General features: G+C 39.0%; 1 protein-coding gene across 2 annotated transcripts in view; it reads left to right on the top strand.

The window, feature by feature from the left end:
- Nucleotides 1–3,149: 3,149 nt before the first annotated feature.
- The window catches only part of CCDC141 (coiled-coil domain containing 141), a 232,728-nt gene continuing 217,087 nt past the window's right edge, over nt 3,150–18,790 (top strand). Inside the window, exons 1-2 of one of the 2 annotated variants that reach the window (XM_003815508.4) lie at nt 3,150–3,453; nt 5,889–6,011. In XM_003815508.4, the coding sequence (XP_003815556.2) occupies nt 3,352–3,453; nt 5,889–6,011 (225 nt within the window). In that variant the 5' untranslated portion in view covers nt 3,150–3,351. The remainder of the gene's footprint in view (nt 3,454–5,888; nt 6,012–18,790) is intronic. The other variant, XM_057301445.1, reaches the window with a different exon arrangement.

The raw sequence follows: 18,790 nt of genomic DNA, 5'->3' as shown, positions 1-18,790 counted from the left end.
CCAGGCCTAATCACCACACACCAGCAAAGGCAGGCTATCCTATATTACAAGCCACTAGCCCGCCTCTTAGAACCTCTCATTTCCTTTCCATCGTGGAAATCTATCCTCAAGGAAATAATTTCTCAGTGTTCCATCTGCTATTCTACTACTTCTCGGATTATTCAGGCCCCTTCCCTTCCCTACACATCAAACTCAGAGATTTGCCCCCACCCAGGACTGGCAAATTAGCTTTACTCAACATGCCCCAAGTCAGGAAACTAAAATACCTCTTGGTCTATGTAGACACTTTCACTGGATAGGAAGATACCTTTCCCACAGGGTCTAAGAAGGCCACCACGGTCATTTCTTCCCTTCTGTCAGACACAATTACTCGGTTTGGCCTTCCCACCTCTACACAGTCCGATAGTAGACTGGCCTTTATTAGTCAAATCAGCCAAGCAGTTTTTCAGGCTCTTGGTATTCAGTGAAACTTTTATATCCCTTACAGTCCTCAGTCTTCAGGAAAAGTAGAACGGACTAATGGTCTTTTAAAAACACACTTCACCAAGCTCAGCCACCAACTTAAAAAGGACTGGACAATACTTTTACCTCTTTCTTTTCTCAGAATTCAGGCCTGTCCTCGGAATGCTACAAGGTACAGCCCATTTGAGCTCCTGTATGGACGCTCCTTTTTATTTAGTCCCAGTCTCATTCCAGACACCAGATCAACTTAGACTTTGCCCCCAAAATCTTGTCATCCCTACTATCTTCTGTCTAGTCATACTCCTATTCACCATTCTCAACTACTTATACATGCCCTGCTCTTGTTTACACTGCTGATTTACATTGTTTCTCCAAGCCATCACAGCTGATATCTCCTGGTGCTATCCCCAAACTGCCACTCTTAACTCTTGAAGTAAATAAATAATCTTTGCCAGCAGGACTATGCTGAACCTCCTTGGGCACTCTCTAATCACATGTCCTAGGTCCTCCCAATTCTTAGACCTTTAATACCCGTTTTTCTCCCTCTCTTATTCCATTTAGTTTCTCAATTCATACAAAACTGTATCCAGGCCATCACCAATAATTCTAAATGACAAATGTTTCTTCTAACAGTCCCATAATGTCACCCCTTACCACAAAGTCTTCCTTCAGCTTAATCCCTCCCACTCTACATTCTCACGCCGCCCCTAATCCCGCTCGAAGCAGCCCTGAGAAACATCGCCCATTATCTCTCCATACCATCCCCCAAAATTTTCGCCGTCCCAACACTTTACCACTATTTCGTTTTATTTTTCTTATTAATATAAGAAGACAGGAATGTCAGGCCTCTGAGCCCAAGCTAAGCCATCATATGCCCTGTGACCTGTGTACACATCCAGATGGCCAGTTCCTGCCTTAACTGATGACATTCCACCACAAAAGAAATGAAAATAGCCTGTTCCTGCCTTAACTGATGGCATTATCTTGTGAAATTCCTTCTCCTGGCTCATCCTGGCTCAAAAGCTCCCCTACTGAGCACCTTGTGACCCCCCCCACTCCTGCCTGCCACAGAACCCCCCTTTTTCCTTTACTTACCCAAATCCCATAAAATGGCCCCACCCCTATCTCCCTTCGCTGACTCTCTTCTCAGACTCAGCCCACCTGCACCCAGGTGAAATAAACAGCTTTATTGCTCACACAAAGCCTGTTTGGTGGTCTCTTCACACAGATGCAAGTGAAAGAAGGAGCCTGCCTTCAACCTTCCAGGTCAGTTACCTCTCTGCAAGCTCTCCAGCCCTGCCATAAAATGAAACCATTTGCAATAGTTGCTACATCATAGCTTGCTCGGCATCTGCTTTCCTGAGCTTGCTCCAATTGTTCCCTTCATGGGGTCAGGTGAAGGTCGCGTTGCATAGGGACTAGGATCTAGGTATGGTTTCCATCTCACTGGGGCAGCAGGTAGATGCTGAGCACAGAGGACATGGGTGGTGGCTACACAGTTGCAGAGCAGCCATGACATGCTCTTGGAAACAAAAATAATTGAACACTGAAGTATGTATAAAAGTACTTTTCCCCTTTGAATCAAGAATATGATCATGAACCTTAGCAAAACAAAGCAATGGAGCTGACTCAGTCTTCTAAACATTGGCCCTGAACCTGAACCTACTATTAAATTGGGCTAAAAAGTTTATAGAGCAAGTGGATTCATTAAAACTGTTTTTTGCTATATTCTCTGTTCTGGCTTTGTCCCAGAGATTTCCAATGCTTCCAGCAGCTTTGGAGTTAGTAACTCTGATATGTTTGCATCTGACTTCTGACCTAAACTTTAGTGTTATTTTCAGCTGTTCTTTGACAGGGAATCCAACAGCTGCTGTTTAATACCACAGACAACTTGTGACACAGGCTGAATTTCTAGCAATAGGATTAATCTACCAATGTGGGGCACTGATTTGAAGCTGGCTATAATTTTCCTGCACAGGAGGTGGGGGTAGGGAATAAAAAGCCTGAAGCACAGTACTTTCCTTTTTGTTTTTGTTTTTAATTGCAGCAAAATATATGTCTTAATAACTTTTAACCACACAGAAAACATTTTCTTGCTGCAAATAAAAGGTAACAGCAAAGTATTTTGCTTTCTCATGGTATTAATAACTGAACTTGAAAACCCTGTCCAATGGAGCAGAATAGTCACAAAGAAAATCTGAAATGATAGGCACCTATTTATAAATGCTGGTTGAAATATTTAAAAAAAAATTCCTAAGAAATCTGAGGCTCTGAGAAAATGTGGCTATTCCATCTAAACTTCATTTGGCAAAGAACAGTAAGTTTTAGAAAAGCAGATTAATCTAAAAATGTGTTTTAAGCAATTTGTGACTTAACCCCAAGACAAATACCAAAACTTTTTTAAAGTACACTTTGGTAGTTCTCTTTGCATGAGAGAGATTTCAAAAATCTTGAAAAGATTGATAGCCAGGTCAAAGACTTACTTGTTTCAAAGTCCGTGGTTACAATGGCATAGTTTCGGTGGCAAAACTAATTTGGGTTGTCAGGATGTAATTTTTTTTCCATTTGTTATCAAACATCAGCTGATAAGGAAAGAGCTTGAAGCTGTCCTCCACATTTAAGATAACAGCAAAAATAACAGGCACTTAGTGTCACCATACTAGGGGCGTGGCAATTCTCTCTCGTTCGCTCCTTTCTCTCTCACGATAAACTCAATGGGGTTGTCTATTTTTAACCTCCTGTTCTTTCCTTTTGGCAGAGTAATCAGTGTGAGCTGAGCTCTTTCCCTGAATGAATCCAAGTAACCCTGGTGGTTGCCTTCTGAAATGACCAGCAGACACACAACTGTCCAGAGGCTGCCCAAAGTATAAACTCTGGTTCTAAAGTACCATGTCCAGCCAAGGAAGTCCTAGTGTGGCGCTTTCTACGACGACAGTCAGTTCAGTTGCTGTGCAGGCTGGGGACTCCAAAATCGTTATAGCTGTCATAAAGGTAAGCTAACAACTTCCTTTTTTCTGTGCAGCTGTGGGCTTCTAGCTGTGTGTTGAAAACCCTAAAGAACATTCCATGCAATCGGCAGGACACAGCATAGAGAAGACAACGCAGCAAGCACTCTTACTGCTTTCTTAAATCGGCTACTAAGAGAAACCTCTACAAGTTTCAGCAGTTACCAGAGATTCTCTTTCCTTTCAGTCAGCCAGAAAGCATCTATAGCACCTTGATTTAAAAAAAAAAGAAAAGAAAAGAAAAGAAAGAAAAATAAAGAAAAGAAAACCTCTAGCATATACTGTCAATTTGGTCTTTAAAAGCAAGGCATTGGTAACTGGAAGTTCATGATTGCCTGACTAAAGAGTCCAATGGACCTGTGAAATGCTTGTGATTTTTGAGAGTGGATGTGATGGAGGTGGGAGGAGGCAGGTCCCGACAGACAGCGGGAGGGCACTGCTTTAAGCACGATGGAACTCAGAAAACACCAAGTAAAGGGCTCCGACATGTGCCCTTTGCCACACTGGTTTTGACATGGTAAAGAAACTACTAAATCCTTGTCCAGTAACGAAGACCATGCAAGGAAAGGTACAAAAGCTTTGTGTCCAATTTGCTCTTAACAGCAGGAAGTAGAAGCCACTTAGGGTTTACAATTATTGCATGTTTTATGACAACCCATTTGCCCATTTGCAAAGATGACCACACATCTTTAGGCTGAAGAAGAACTCCATGATTTTATTCTCCATGGAAATGCCCTGTAAAAAAAAGCTTTCAAGCACTAGGCTTGGGCTTTAGATGATATTCCACCTAAATAATTCAGTGTTTAATGAAGGGAAAGCTGGCAAACAAGCTGATGGTCACAAACCAGTTACTTTCAGGTCCCCACCAGGCTTAATTGAATGACTTTTCTGGCCTTTTGTTAGAGCATGGACAGCAAGCCGTGTTTACTTTAACTTAATTGCTGTGAATTTTATGGTAATGTGAAAATTCATACCAGGAAAAGAGCACTTGATATTGAGCAAAACAATTCACTATAGAAGGACAGAATGGAAAGTGTTCCTGCCGAGGTGGATTTTCTGGTGTTGTGAGACTTCTCTCCCACAGGAACCAGGCCTCTGCTGACTTCCTCACCCTCCCATCTTTTCAGAGTCCCAGAGTGGAGATGAAAAGAAGCCTGACGCAGAAGTAGGGCAAACAGATCATTTGCACGGGATTAATGATACTTTGAGTTAACTGCAGATTTCAGCAATGAGGGAAAAGAGGCAAACTCACTATTTTTCAAAAAGTTAACTTTCCATTTCCTCAAATATGAACATTCTTGGAGCAGGATGAGGAATAATATTAGAGGATAAATTACAGAAGAATCAGAAGTAGATTGAACACAAAAAATTACACTGGAAATTACACTGGAAAATTACACTGGAAACTCTTATTTTAACTGAATTGTGTTTCTAAGAATGTTCCCCCACTACCCTCTCCTCAGCCCTCTTACCTTACTGCCATCTCCATACAAAATACACCCCAAGCAATTCAGAGTAGAAAGTCCACCTTAATGGAATAGAAGTGCCTGTGTGTGATTTATAGTGACCGTCCAAACTGTCTCAGGGGACTGAATATATTCTAAAATAGAAACACATTTTTCTAATTTCTCTTTAGTAATTCATGTATCTACATGCGTATGCGTGTTAGTGGTTCATTTTGCTTAATGAGTTGTTGCTTCTTAGAAAAGCAATTCCTCAGGAAATGCAATGACAAATTATATCTTAGAGCAGTGTAAATCTTGTGTGGAAAGCAAGTTGACTGTGCTCAAATGGCAGTTGTCAAAGGCATCTAATTTTGTTAATATTTTCCTACATGCTTTAATGAATATTCAACAACTAAGGTTGGAAAACAGCATATTTTACCTTTGAAATAAGATAAAAATCAATTTCTTCATCTGATATTTATTATTTTCAGCTAAACCAGCAAGGCCAATGTAAAGACACTAATCAGCCTAAATTGCATTTACAAGAACTTTCCCCATGGTGAAATTTGCATCCTACCTGCCCAAGTGGAATTTCACTATTTTTATTGAGTTCAGTTTTGTGAGTGAGAGAGGATACAGTTGTGTAAATTATTCTGTAACTTTATAATATTCAGTAATACGTAATCCATTGTATGTTTTCCTCATTTGGGAATTTTTAACTCAAATCCAATATGCCAAGAGAGAATAATTTATCCTAAGAATAAAAAATAAAAGACAGGGCAGGGATTTATATTAGATCTGCTGTGTTTCAATTTAAGTAAACCCCATCTCTATAGAAAGAATGGAAAAAAATAGAAAATAGAAAAAAGTGTTTACAGTATAACTGGAAATTTAAAAGATATATTAAAAATGAGAAGGGTGAAGAGGAAGGAACAAGAGGAACTAAAAGTGCATTTTATTTAATTTTTATTTTTAGTGTGGCAAATGGGTACAACTTCAACTGGCTGAATCACAGCCCAATCTTCTAGAAATTGGCAGCAGTCAAGATGAAACCAAAAAACTTCTTCATGATCATGAACTTCTTTTGGCCAAGCTCAAGGTAAGATACTAAGATGTGAAGCAGAAACAAAATTAAAGAGACATAAAAAAACTATTTCTTATACTTCTTGATTCCTCTGCTGTTACTGGCCTAGGGCCACTTTAATATGGTACCAGGTAGATAATGGAAAAATCAGTAGTTATTTATGAACAAACAGCATCAGAGAGAAGTAACAAGATTTTTAAAAATTTTCCCTAATGTGATAGAAACTATGGAAGGATAATATTTTCACTGTGGAGAAATGAGTAATTTTTTTTTCCTGGCTGCCTTAGTGGAAAAAAAACTCCATCATTTTTTCATTTCATGCATTACACCATCAAGTCACAAAAACAGATCCACAATTTCTATTGTTAATGATACCTGCTGGTAAAAATAATTTAGAAGACTTTTCCCCTGTTGGACTATTGAAAATATCTGATTCTGTGCTTAGTATTAAGAGTTCTTGAAACCAAATAATACTTCTGGTAAAACCAGACATACTATTTTATATATGTTGAGAGTATTTAGTTAGAAATCTAAAAGTAACATTGGTTTGAGGTTGCCAGATAAAGGCCAGGTAAGATCAGAGCCAGCTACATAATCTGTGGGACCCAGGGCAAATACAAATTCGGGGCCATTTGTTCAAAAAGCAGGGAAAAGCTTTTTCTTGACCCATTATGGTGTTTTTTATTCACTACTTAATGTCTGGCTCCTTCATGTGTAAGATGAGTGCAGACCTCACAGGTACATGGCCTCATCCATGACTCAGTGCAAAGGACATGGGTTTTACCCCACCCTTCTTAAGCTTCACCTTGGCCACAGCTCCAGCTATAAGAGGTGGCAACAGTCACTGAGTGGGGCTGCGGAGCAGACAGGACAGCCGACTCTATATCCAGGAGATAGGACCACATGTCTGATGAGGTGCCAAGCCCTCAGCACTTGCTCTGTTGTCCCATTGGACTTAATTTACAAAACACAAATGTAAAGCATTTCAACACAGGAACAGGTACAGCATTAAGCCCTAAATGGTGTTCCATTCTGAGGAACCTCTGAGGGAGCCAGCCCTGTGAGTAATAACCTCATAAACAAATGAAATATCTTCACTAAGATCAAAGAGGTTCAAAGAGATTTAATGCGGATTCAGAGAACTGCAAAGACTAGGATGCTCTGCATTTTTAGTACTTTAATATTACTGTTTTCTTTGTACATCTAAGCTGAAATTCATACCTGCTTTCTAGATTTAGAAGCAGATTTGATCTGCATCTGATATATAGACAGTGGTTTTCTGCTTGGACAGTGGTAAAAGTAACTGAGTAAATGAAACCAAGAAGTTGAAGAAAGAATTAGTACAAAGAAGAAGGCCATTAGAAGGCAGAATTTATTCCCCTGTTTGACAGCTCCTTACTCTGGGATTTAGGTTGTCTTGCAAGGCAGAAGTCCCTAGTTATTGGTAAGTCTTTTCTATGTAGAAAAACCCCATTATGTGTTTTTTGGCTGCATAAATGTCTTCTTTTGAGAAGTGTCTGCTCATGTCCTTCACCCACTTTTTGCCATCAGAGAAATGCAAGTCAAAACCACAATGAGATACCATCTCACACCAGTCAGAATGGCAATCATTAAAAAGTCATGAAACAACAGGTGCTGGAGAGGATGTGGAGAAATAGGAACACTTTTACACTGTTGGTGGGACTGTAAACTAGTTCAACCATTGTGGAAGTCAGTGTGGCGACTCCTCAGGGATCTAGAACTAGAAATACCATTTGACCCAGCCATCCCATTACTGGGTATATACCCAAAGGACTATAAACCATGCTGCTATAAAGACACATGCACACGTATGTTTATTGCAGCTCTATTCACAATAGCAAAGACTTGGAGCCAACCCAAATGTCCAACAATGATAGACTGGATTAAGAAAATGTGGCACATATACACCATGGAATACTATGCAGCCATAAAAAATGATGAGATCATGTCCTTTGTAGGGACATGGATGAAATTGGAAATCATCATTCTCAGTAAACTATCGCAAGAACAAAAAACCAAACACCACATATTCTCACTCATAGGTGGGAATTGAACAATGAGAACACATGGACACAGGAAGGGGAACATCACACTCTGGGGACTGTTGTGGGGTCGAGGGGAGGGGGGAGGGATAGCATTGAGAGATATACCTAATGCTAGATGACGAGTTAGTGGGTGCAGCGCACCAGCATGGCACATGTATACATATGTAACTAACCTGCATATTGTGCACATGTACCCTAAAACTTAAAGTAAAATAATAAAAAAAGAAATGAAATATGAAATAAAAATGAAAGTGAAAGAAAAGAAAAAGAAAAACCCCATTATGATGTGGAAGAGCAATGAGCCAGGAATAAAAACACCTATTGTTTAGCTCTACTTATGTCACAAACTAGTGTGATTTGGCTAACAACTCAAGGTCTTCCTGCTACACAAAAAGCTGTGTAAACTTGTCACGAATCCCCAATTCCATGAACTGTAGAAACGTAATACTTACTTGAAGTTTCTGACCATTCCCAGAAGTTTGCATTCTCATGATCTCTTGTGACCCCAGCTCCTTTGTACGCACCTGCCAACTGTTTCTGCTGAAGCTAACCTGGGCTTGAAACCACATCTTTTCCCCAGTTCCTGTTAATAATTCATGCCCAGCCAGCATTTCCCAGTCCACTGATAAATTGTGGGTAGTGGTGGGTGAGCTCACATCAGTTTGGAACTCTTGTGCTACCTCACTTCTCCCTTCGTCCCTACTCCATCCAGGACTACAGAAGGGAAATGCCTTCTTAGGTGCAGCAATTCAGCTCCTGCCTCCTACCCTGTGCTCAAATTTGCATACCTAAATCCATCCAGTAGCTTAGCTAGAAAAGGGTTTTCCTGTAGTATACTTTGAAGTTGGGTAGAGTGATGCCTCCAGCATCATTCTTTTGCTTAGGATTGCCTTGGCTATTCGGGCTCTTCTTTGGTTTCATATGAATTTTAAAATAGCTTTTTCTAATACTGTGAAGAATGTCAATGGTAGTTTAATGGGAATAGTATTGAATCTATAAATTGCTTTGGGCAGCATGGCCATTTTCACAACATTGATTCTTCCTATCCATGAGCATGGAATGTTCTTCCATTTGTTTGTGTCATCTCTGATTTCTTCGAGCAGTGGTTTGTAGTTCCCCTTAAAGAGGTCCTTCACTTTTCTTGTTAGTTGTATTCCTAGGTATTTTATTCTTTTTGTGGCAATTGTGAATGGGAGTTCATTTGTGATTTGGGTCTCAGCTTGCCTGTTGTTGGTATATAGGAATGCTAGCGGTTTTTGCATGTTGATTTTGTATCCTGAGACTTTGCTGAAGTAGCTTATTAGTTTCAGAAGCTTTTGGGCTGAGACAGTGGGATTTTTCCTATGTCCTTAGATGTAGGATCATGTCATCTGCAAAGATAGTTTTACTTCCTCTATTCCTATTCATTTGTTTCTCTTGCCTGATTGCCCTGGCCACAACTTCCAATACTGTGTTGAATAGGCATCCTTGTCTTGTGCTGGTATACGAGGAGAATGCTTCCAGCTTCTGCCCATTCAGTATAATACTGGCTGCGGGTTTGTCATATATGGCTTTTGTTATTTTGAGGTATGTTCCTTCAATACCTAGTTTATTCAGAGTTTTTAACATGAAGGGATGTTGAATTTTATCAAAGGCCTTTTGTGTGTCTCTTAAGATAGTCATGTGGTTTTTGTCTTTAGTTCTGTTTATGTAATGAATCACATTTATTGATTTGCATCTGGGGAATGAAGCCTATTTGATTGTGGTGGATAAGCTTTTTGATGTGCTGCTGGATTTGGTTTACTAGTATTTTGTTGAAGATTTTTGCATCAGTGTTCATCAAGGCCTGGAGTTTCCTTTTTTTGTTGTATCTCTGCCAGGTTTTGGCATCAGGATGAGTTAGGGAGGAGTCCCTCCTCCTCAATTTTTGGAATAGTTTCAGTAGGAATGGTACCAGCTCTTCTTTACACCTCTGATAGAAGTCAACTGTGAATCCATCTGGTCCTGGGCTTTTTTTGGTTGGCAGGCTATTTATTACTGCCTCAATTTCAGAACTCATTATTGGCCTATTCAAGGATTCAATTTCTTCCTGGTTCAGTCTTGGGAGGGTACATGTGTCCAGGAATTTATTCATTTTTTCTAGATTTTCTAGTTTATGTGCATAGAGGTGTTTATAGTATTCTCTGATGGTTGTTTGTATTTCTGTTGGGTCAGTTGTACTATCCCCCTTATCATTTCAAACTGTGTTTATTTGATGCTTCTCTCTTTTCTTCTTTATTAGTCTTGCTAGTGGCCTATCATTTTATTTTATTTTTTTTCAAAAAACTAGCTTTTAGGATTCATTGATTTTTTTGAAGGTTTTTTTGTGTCTCTATCTCTTTCAGTTCAGCTCTGATCTTGGTTATTTCTTGTCTTCTGCCAGCTTAAGTGGGTTGTTTGCTCTTGATTCTTTCTTTTAGTTGTGATGTTAGGTTGTTAACTTGAGATTTTTCTAGCTTTATGATGTCGGCATTTTAGTGCTATAAATTTCTCACTTCATACTGCTTTAGCTGCATCCCAGAGATTCCGGTCCATTGTGTCTTGGTTCTCATTAGTTTCAAAGAACTTCTTAGGCTGGGCACAGTGGCTTATGCCTGTAATCCCAGCACTTTGGCAGGCCAAGGTGGGTGGATCACCTGAGGTCAGGAATTTGAGGCCAGCCTGGCTAACATGGTGAAACCTTGTCTCTATTAAAAATACAAAAATTAGCCAGGTGTAGTGGTGCATGCCTGTAATCCCAGCTACTTGGGAAGCTGAGGCAGGAGAATTTATTGAACCCAGGAGACAGAGGTTGCAGTAAGCCAAGATTGCACCATTGCACTCCAGCCTGGGTGACAGACAGAGCAAGACTGTCAAAAAAAAGAACTTCTTGATTGATTTCTGCCTTAATTTCATTATTTGCCCAAGAGTCATCCTGGGGCACATTGTTCAATTTTCATTTAGTTGTATGATTTTGACTGAATTTCTTAATCTTGACTTCTAATTTGATTGTGCTATTGTCTGAGAGACTGTTATGATTTCACTTCTTTTGCATTGGCTGAGGAGTGTTTTACTTCGATTATGTGATCAATTTTAAAGTAAGTGCCATGTGGCAATGAGAATAATGTATGTTCTGTTGTTTTGGGGTGGACAGTTCTGTATATGACTATCAGGTCCACTTATCCAGAGCTGTACTCAGCTCTGGATCTGAGCCAAATATCTTTTTAAATTTTCTGTCAATGATCTAATATTGTCGGTGTGGTGTTAAAGTCTCCCACGACTATTGTGTGGGGATCTAAGTCTCTTTGAAGGTCTCTAAGAACTTGCTTTATGAATCTGGGTACTCCTGTATTGGGTACATATATATTTAGGATATTCAGCTCTTCTTGTTGAATTGAAATTTTTACCTTTATGCAATGCTCTTCTTTGTCTTTTTCAGTCTTTGTTGGTTTACAGTCTGTTTTGTCGGAAACTTGGAATGCAGATCTTGCTTTTTCTGTTTTCTATTTGCTTGGCAAATTTTCCTCCATTCCTGTATTTTGAGCCTATGTGAGTCTTTGCATGTGAGATGATCTCTTAAAGACAGCATACCAATGGATCTTGGTTCTTTATCCCGCTTGCCATTCTGTGTCTTTTAATTGGGGCATTTCCATTTACATTTAAGGTTAGTATTGTTATGTGTGGATTTCATCTTGTCATCATGATGCTAGCTGGTTATTTGGAAAAAAAAAAAAAAACCCACAACCAACCCGATTAAATAATAGGCAAAGGACATGAACAGACACTTCTCAAAAGAAGACATACATGCAGCCAACAAACATTAAAAAAAGCTCAAAATCACTGATCATTAGAGAAATGTAAATCAAAACCACAATGAGATACCATCTCATACCAGTCAGAATGACTGTTATTATAATGTCAAAAAACAGCAGACATGGCCGGGCGCGGTGGTTCACACCTGTAATCCCAGCACTTTGGGAGGCTGAGGTGGGTGGATCACGAGGTCAGGAGATCAAGACCATCTTGGCTAACATGGTGAAACCCCGTCTCTATTAAAAATACAAAAAATTAGCTAGGCGTGGTGGTGGGCACCTGTAGTCCCAGCTACTCGGGAGGCTGAGGCAGGAGAATGGCGTGGAGGCAGGAAAATGGCGTGAACCCAGGAGGCGGAGCTTGCAGTGAGCCGAGATCGCACCACTGCACTCCAGCCTGGGTGACAGAGCGAGACTCTGTCTCAACAAACAAACAAACAAACAAACAAACAAAACAACAGCAGAAGCTGGTGAGGATTTGGAGAAAAGGAATGCTTTTACCATGCTGGTAGGAGTGTAAATTAGTTGAATCATTGTGGAATTGTAGAAGACAGTGTGGCATTTCCTCAAAGACCTAGAGGCAGAAATACCATTCAACTCATCAATCCATTACTAGGTATATACCCAAAGGAATGTAAATCATTCTGTTATAAAGTTATATGCATGAGTATGTTCATTGCAGTACTATTCATGATAGCAAAGACATGGAATCAACCTAAATCCCCATCAATGATAGACTGGATAAAGAAAATGTGGTACATATATAACATGGAATATGATGTAGCCATAAACAGGAATGAGATCATGTCCTTTGTGGGGACATAGATGGAACTGGAGGCCATTGTCCTTAGCAAACTAACTCAGAAACAGAAAACCAAATACCATGTGTTCTCACTTATAAGGGGGAGCTGAATGATGAGACCACATGGACACAGTTGGGGGAACAACACACACTGGTGCCTGTCAGAGGGTGGGAGGTGGGAGGAGGGAGAGCATCAGGAAGAATACCTAATGGATACTAGGGTTAATACTTGGGTGATGGGATGATCTGTACAGCAAACCACCATAGCACACATTTACCTATGTAACAAACCTGCCCATCCTGCACATTTAGCCCTAAACTTAAAATTAAAGTTGGAAATAAAAAAAAGAAGAGGGGTTTCCTTTTCTATGCTCTTTAGAAGACACTGGTTCTAGAATTAAACATCTTGTTCTTTGATGCCCTTCAGGCTATGTGTGGACTAGCCATTTAAGTTCTCTGGACTTTAGGCTTTTTATCTTTAAAATGAGGGAACAGGACAGATCGAAGCTTCATATTTGTTGTGGATCTTACCACAATGTGCCAGTCTCCCTCCCTGCACATGGGTCTAAGAAAATGAGGTCTCAAACCAAAAGATCTTTTACCTTCATCCGGACCTCTAGCCATAACCTCTTAAGGTTCATCTCTCATATTCTCCCCCAACTACTCACCACTTTCAATCCAGCCACTCAGCCCTAACAAACTTTAACTAGTAGTTTTATCATCTAGATATACCTAATTCTAATATTATGAGTCTAGAAAAGAAAAAAATTATCAAGAAGTCTAAAGTCTATTTCAGATTTGCTGACAAAAGACTTTTAAAAATAATGAAAATATAAATTCCATTTCACAAATGGATAGATCATAAATTCAACCAATTTACTAGCTAATATGCTGTCAAGATAGGCACAAACTTAACCTGTAGCAGAAAATTGTTGGATCCAAGTTGGTTTGAATATGAGCTTTTGAAGGATGAGGACATTAGTAGTTCAATAAGCCAATAATACTTAATATTTAATGTTTATTCCAGTCCTTTTTGTATGTACAGGGTCTTGCAATTTGTTCTAATCATAAAGAATGCTGTGAAAATGGCATTGGAAGGGTGTAGGATTCGGTGCTGAGTCAACTCTGATTTGGGCACAACACTTAGTCTCTCTGGTCTCAGGGTCTTTATTTGAGAAATTAGAATAACAATAACGGTTACCTTCACACACCTAAAAAGAAAATTTGGGGAAGAAATACAATAATATATGGAAGTACATGCTGCTTTTCAAAGAAAAAGTGGCATAATTATTATGTTAATGAGTGTTTCAGAGTAATTTGGTATATTAAATGTTTAATTTAATAGAAAAGCTATTTTCTGCTTTCCACTGAAAATTCTCTCAAACCCTAGTAATTTAGACTAAAGAAAAAAATTCTGAAAACTGAGAATTTTTATAAGGGCCTCTAATGTTGGTAATATCTGTACCCTAGAGATCTTATTTTCCCTTCTGCAATGTACTTAATCTCAGTGGAGTGTCCAGAGAAAAAATATGTTCCTGTTTTCAGTGATGAAAATATAATCAAGTGGAAAAAACTTTAACTCCCAAAAGGCATCTAGATTTCCAAACCATATTCAAGTCATTTATAATGAAAAAAAATGATTCCAGAAAAGTCAGATTTAAGCCAGGTAAAGAAGATCTGCCTGTGGCTACTATTGACATTACATCCTCAGGTGAGGTGCAGAGTGTTAAAGGAGGAAAAAAGGTTGGAAATTCCTTAGGGAAGATGCCAAGAATGTTCTTCTTAACATCTGACTTTCCATTACATTGCTATTGTCTAGGGGAATTATGACTGTAAGAGTCAAGAAAACCTCCTGGGCACTGGCAACTGTATTTGCAGTTGGCATTCAGTGAAGAATGACCCTTTAGAGTGGTAAAACACTGGAAAATTTCACCTCTAATTTGACTCTCATAAATTTACTGGTTTCCTGTTCTGACTAAATCTCCAACTCAGGGAATGCTTATTTTTGCCCTATTTCTATTTTCTGTGCTAGAAATGAATGTACTATAAATAGAATATATTAGTAGTAAAACTAAAAGTCTTATAAAAACTTACCTTAAATAAGAGATAGTGAGGTTTTCTGGTGTTCATCTGAAATATTTACTAAGAATGCATTTAGAAAATATTTTTATTATGGTAAAACATACATAACATATAATTTGCCATTTTATTCATTTTATATGTACAATTCAGTGGCATTAATTACATTCACAATGTTGTGCAACCATCACCACTATGTATTTCCAAAACTTTCTCATCACCCCAAACAGAAACTCAGTACCCAGTAAAAAAATAACTCTAATTATTACTTCCACTGGTAAGCTCTAATCCACTTTCTGTCTCTATGAATTTGTCTCTTCTAGGTACCCCATATAAATGGAATCACACAATATTTGTCCTTTTGTGCCTGACTTATTTCACTTAGCATATGATGTTTTCAAGGTTCACCCATTTTGCAGCATGTATCAGACCTTCATTCCTTTTTGAATAATGAATAATAATCCATTGTAATGACGTGCTACATTTTGTTTATTCATTCATCTGTCAATAGACACTTGAGTTGTTTCCACTTTTTGGCCCTTATGAATGCTGCTACAATGAACATTGGTGTACGAGTATCTGTTTGAGTATCTGTTTTCAATTCTTTTGAATATATATGTAGGAGTGAGATTCCTGGGTCCTGTGCTGGGTATTTCTGTTTTTAGTGTTTTGAGGAAACACCAAAATATTTTCCACAGCAACTGCATCAACTTTTGTTCCCACCATTATATGTGTTCCGATTGGTCCACATCTTGTCCATAACTTGTTGTTTCTTGTTTGTTTCTTTTTTAAAAAGTCGTAGCCATCCTATTAGGTATGAAGTGATATGTCATTGTGGTTTTAATTTGTATTTCCCTAAAGTGGATGATGTTGAGCATCTTTTCGTGTGCTTATTGGCCAATGTATATCTTTTTTGGTGAAATATCTATTCAAATCCTTTGTGCACTTTTAAAGCAAGTTGTTTGGATTTTCTGTTGTTGAGTTGTAGAAGTTCTTTTTATATTTTAGATATTAATGCCTTATCAGATACATGATTTACAAATATCTTCTGCCATTCTGTAAGCTGCTTCTCATTTTCTTGATGATATTCTTTAAGAATGTATTCCAAAGCTGCGTGACTCGAATTATTTATACTTACATATTAGAGGAAATTTCATAGCATGTGTGTTGTGAATGTGAAGAAACACTTTCAGACAGTGTTAGAAGAAGACTAACTTGTTTTACATTACCTATGTCATAGCAGTGTTTTTCTCTAAATGCTTAGTTTATACAGGAGCCACTTTATCTCTTTCCCCGTGCTCCTGTTGACCCACACCTTCAAGAATTTACTCTCTCAGAAGTGTTAGGGAAGATGTTTCCACTTATATCTCCTCACTTTCTCTTTCCTACACAAGTAGGGAGGCCTGTGTCACCTGATTGGTGAGACTGGGGAAGCCTCAAGGGCTCTTTCCACAGATCCACTTAACTATGGGTTGCAGGTTCTCTTCTCTCTCTGTTTCTGCTCACCTGGCCAGATGTCCCCACTTGGCAGACACAGGCCAGAGTCCCACCTAGGGCAGCTAGTTATGTATCTGTGCCTCAGATCCACCTGTCTCCACAGGGAGGTTCTATGGGATAGGTTACAGGGAGAAAATGCAGAAATGCAAATCAACCCCATCCTCCAGTCTAGCTTTACCAGTAATAACAGCATATATTCTTATCCTTCCCTCACCCTGATTTCTATTTCTCAATTGATTCAGAATCTTGAAGAGAAAGGAGTGAGATCAATTGGCACCTTCCAAATTCAAACACGTATTGATCTGTGTTTGAAATAGATGGTGTTCTCATCTTCTATGTATGTAAAGTTCCGGCCTTATTTTTCATGGAGCATTTTGAAGAAGGTGACTGGAACAACATGGGAACAATGCCGGAATTGTGGTCTAGTGGGAATTAGTCAGTGCTTTAATTTCTCTTTTAGGGTTTTGAAAATGGAGAAGTTTTTCCACTAAAAAATGAAAATAGTGTTCTCACAACTATGAGGCAGCAGAACTTCCTGGTGACTTTCCCTGCCTCGCTTGGCACTTCCTTGTTTATACAGTGTTTCTTTCCCTGGTTCATTTCCAGTGACTAGAAGGGAGCAGTGCAGTGGTCCAAGGGGCTTAAGTTTAAATAGCATTCTTTACATTTGAAAAGTGCCTTGGCCGATTCTGTAAAACATAGTTTTCACAAGTGGATGTAAGACATGTTGATTTAAGAGAGTCTGCAGTGTCCATTAAAATAGGCTTCTTCAACATGGAGTTAGGGAACATAATATTCCGGATATCACAAATAATTTGTTACCAGTTCAGGTTGAGCAGGAGTTTAGTGTATGACCATAACCAATGAAGTGTTGATGGGAGTTGATTTACCAAAGGGGCAAGAATTCTGGAAGGAGAGAATTTTGTAGGGAGAGACTGAAGAGTAAGAAAATTTAGAAAAGACACTCCTGACCTCGGCCCTGTCCTGGCCCAGGAATCAAGGTTGGACCTCTTAGCAGAGGCTGATGGGCCTGTGAAAAAGATGAGGCACACGCCATACTCCTTTGTTGTTGGAACACCAAATGACACAGAGTGGGCAAAAAAGAGAGGTGTCCTCCATATTTCTGCAAGGAACAGAACCTGGCCTGGTTATAGTGAATACTGTCAACTCTTTTGGCAACTTTGAAAAGACCCAGTACTCTGGAATATTATGGTAGATGAAAGATGGCTACTAATTCTTTGAAATGTCTCCTCCTGAGAAGTGGGATCTATGTCCCTTCCCTTAAAATTGGAGACTCTGTGACTGTTTAGAGTAATATGATGATGCTGTGCCATATTCTGGGCCCCGGCCTCAAGAAACTGGCTGCTTTTACTTCCTGAAACTTGGAATTGTAACTCTGGGAACCCACCCACCTTGTGAGGAAGTCAAACAGCACTGTAGAGAAGCCCATGTTGAGGAGAACTGAGGCTCCCAGGTAACAGCTTTGGCTGAAATCCAACAGTCAATCAACTTCCAGTCATGTGAGTGAGCCACCTTGAAAGTAGATTCTCCAGTCCCAATTGAGCTTCCCAGCTGACTTGCATGGGGCAGAGACAGGCCTTTTCCACTGAGTCCTGCCCAAATTGAGAATCATGAACAAAGTAAATGGTTGCTGTTCCAGGCTACTAGAATATGGGGTGGTGTGTTACACAGCCACAACTGGAACAGAGTGCAAATGCAGAAGGAGCACCCTTTAGGGACTTTGAAGGCAGTGCTCATAAATGAAAAGGCACAGGCAGAAGAAAACAAGAGTTTTTATGGGAAGACAGTGGATAAGTGGAACTGAGTTTCTCTAACGTGAAAGATCGGGTGATAATCCTAATGATAAGTAAAAAGAAAATTCTGAATTTATGAGCGATTTACTTTATGAAGAATGAATGAGGACAGATTCAAAGATATGACTATCATAATGTTAGACTGTTTGACCTGCATTCTGATATAGTTTCTTGATAGACAGAAAAATGTTGTAGTTATAATTCAGCACACAGAGATCTACACAAACTATTATGGGTATATTGTGGAAAATAGGGTATTTAGTTCTTCCAGGAAAACCTTGACAGAAAAACTGATATTTGAGCTGTCCTGGAGATGAATATGAGTTTTCCAGAACCCATAGACTAATTTAATGGACAAACGATAGATAGGGAGAAAAATATTTGCAATTTACATGGAAGTCAAATGGTTATAATCCTTCATATTGATAAGAAATACAAATAAAATCAATAAAAATGGACTACTTACAAAAGAGAAATACATTTCCAGTAAACATTTAAAAAGATCAACATCAGAATTACCTGAGAAATGAAACAATCATTAAAAAGATACACCATTATTTGCCTAATATACCATTATGAATTCAAAATATCAATAACATCCAATGATGGTAAGAATGCGAGGAAAGACTGGTTGAGACTTTGGACTGATACAACCTTTTGGAAACCGGAAAGCATTCAAATGTAAAATGCATGCATTCTGTGATCTACTAACTTCACCTCCAGGAAA

This window comes from Pan paniscus, chromosome 13 (genome assembly GCF_029289425.2).
Source record: "Pan paniscus chromosome 13, NHGRI_mPanPan1-v2.0_pri, whole genome shotgun sequence".
Taxonomy (NCBI): Eukaryota; Metazoa; Chordata; class Mammalia; order Primates; family Hominidae; genus Pan; species Pan paniscus.
Note: the sequence above shows the minus strand (reverse complement) of the source record. Positions and strands in the feature narration are given on the sequence as shown.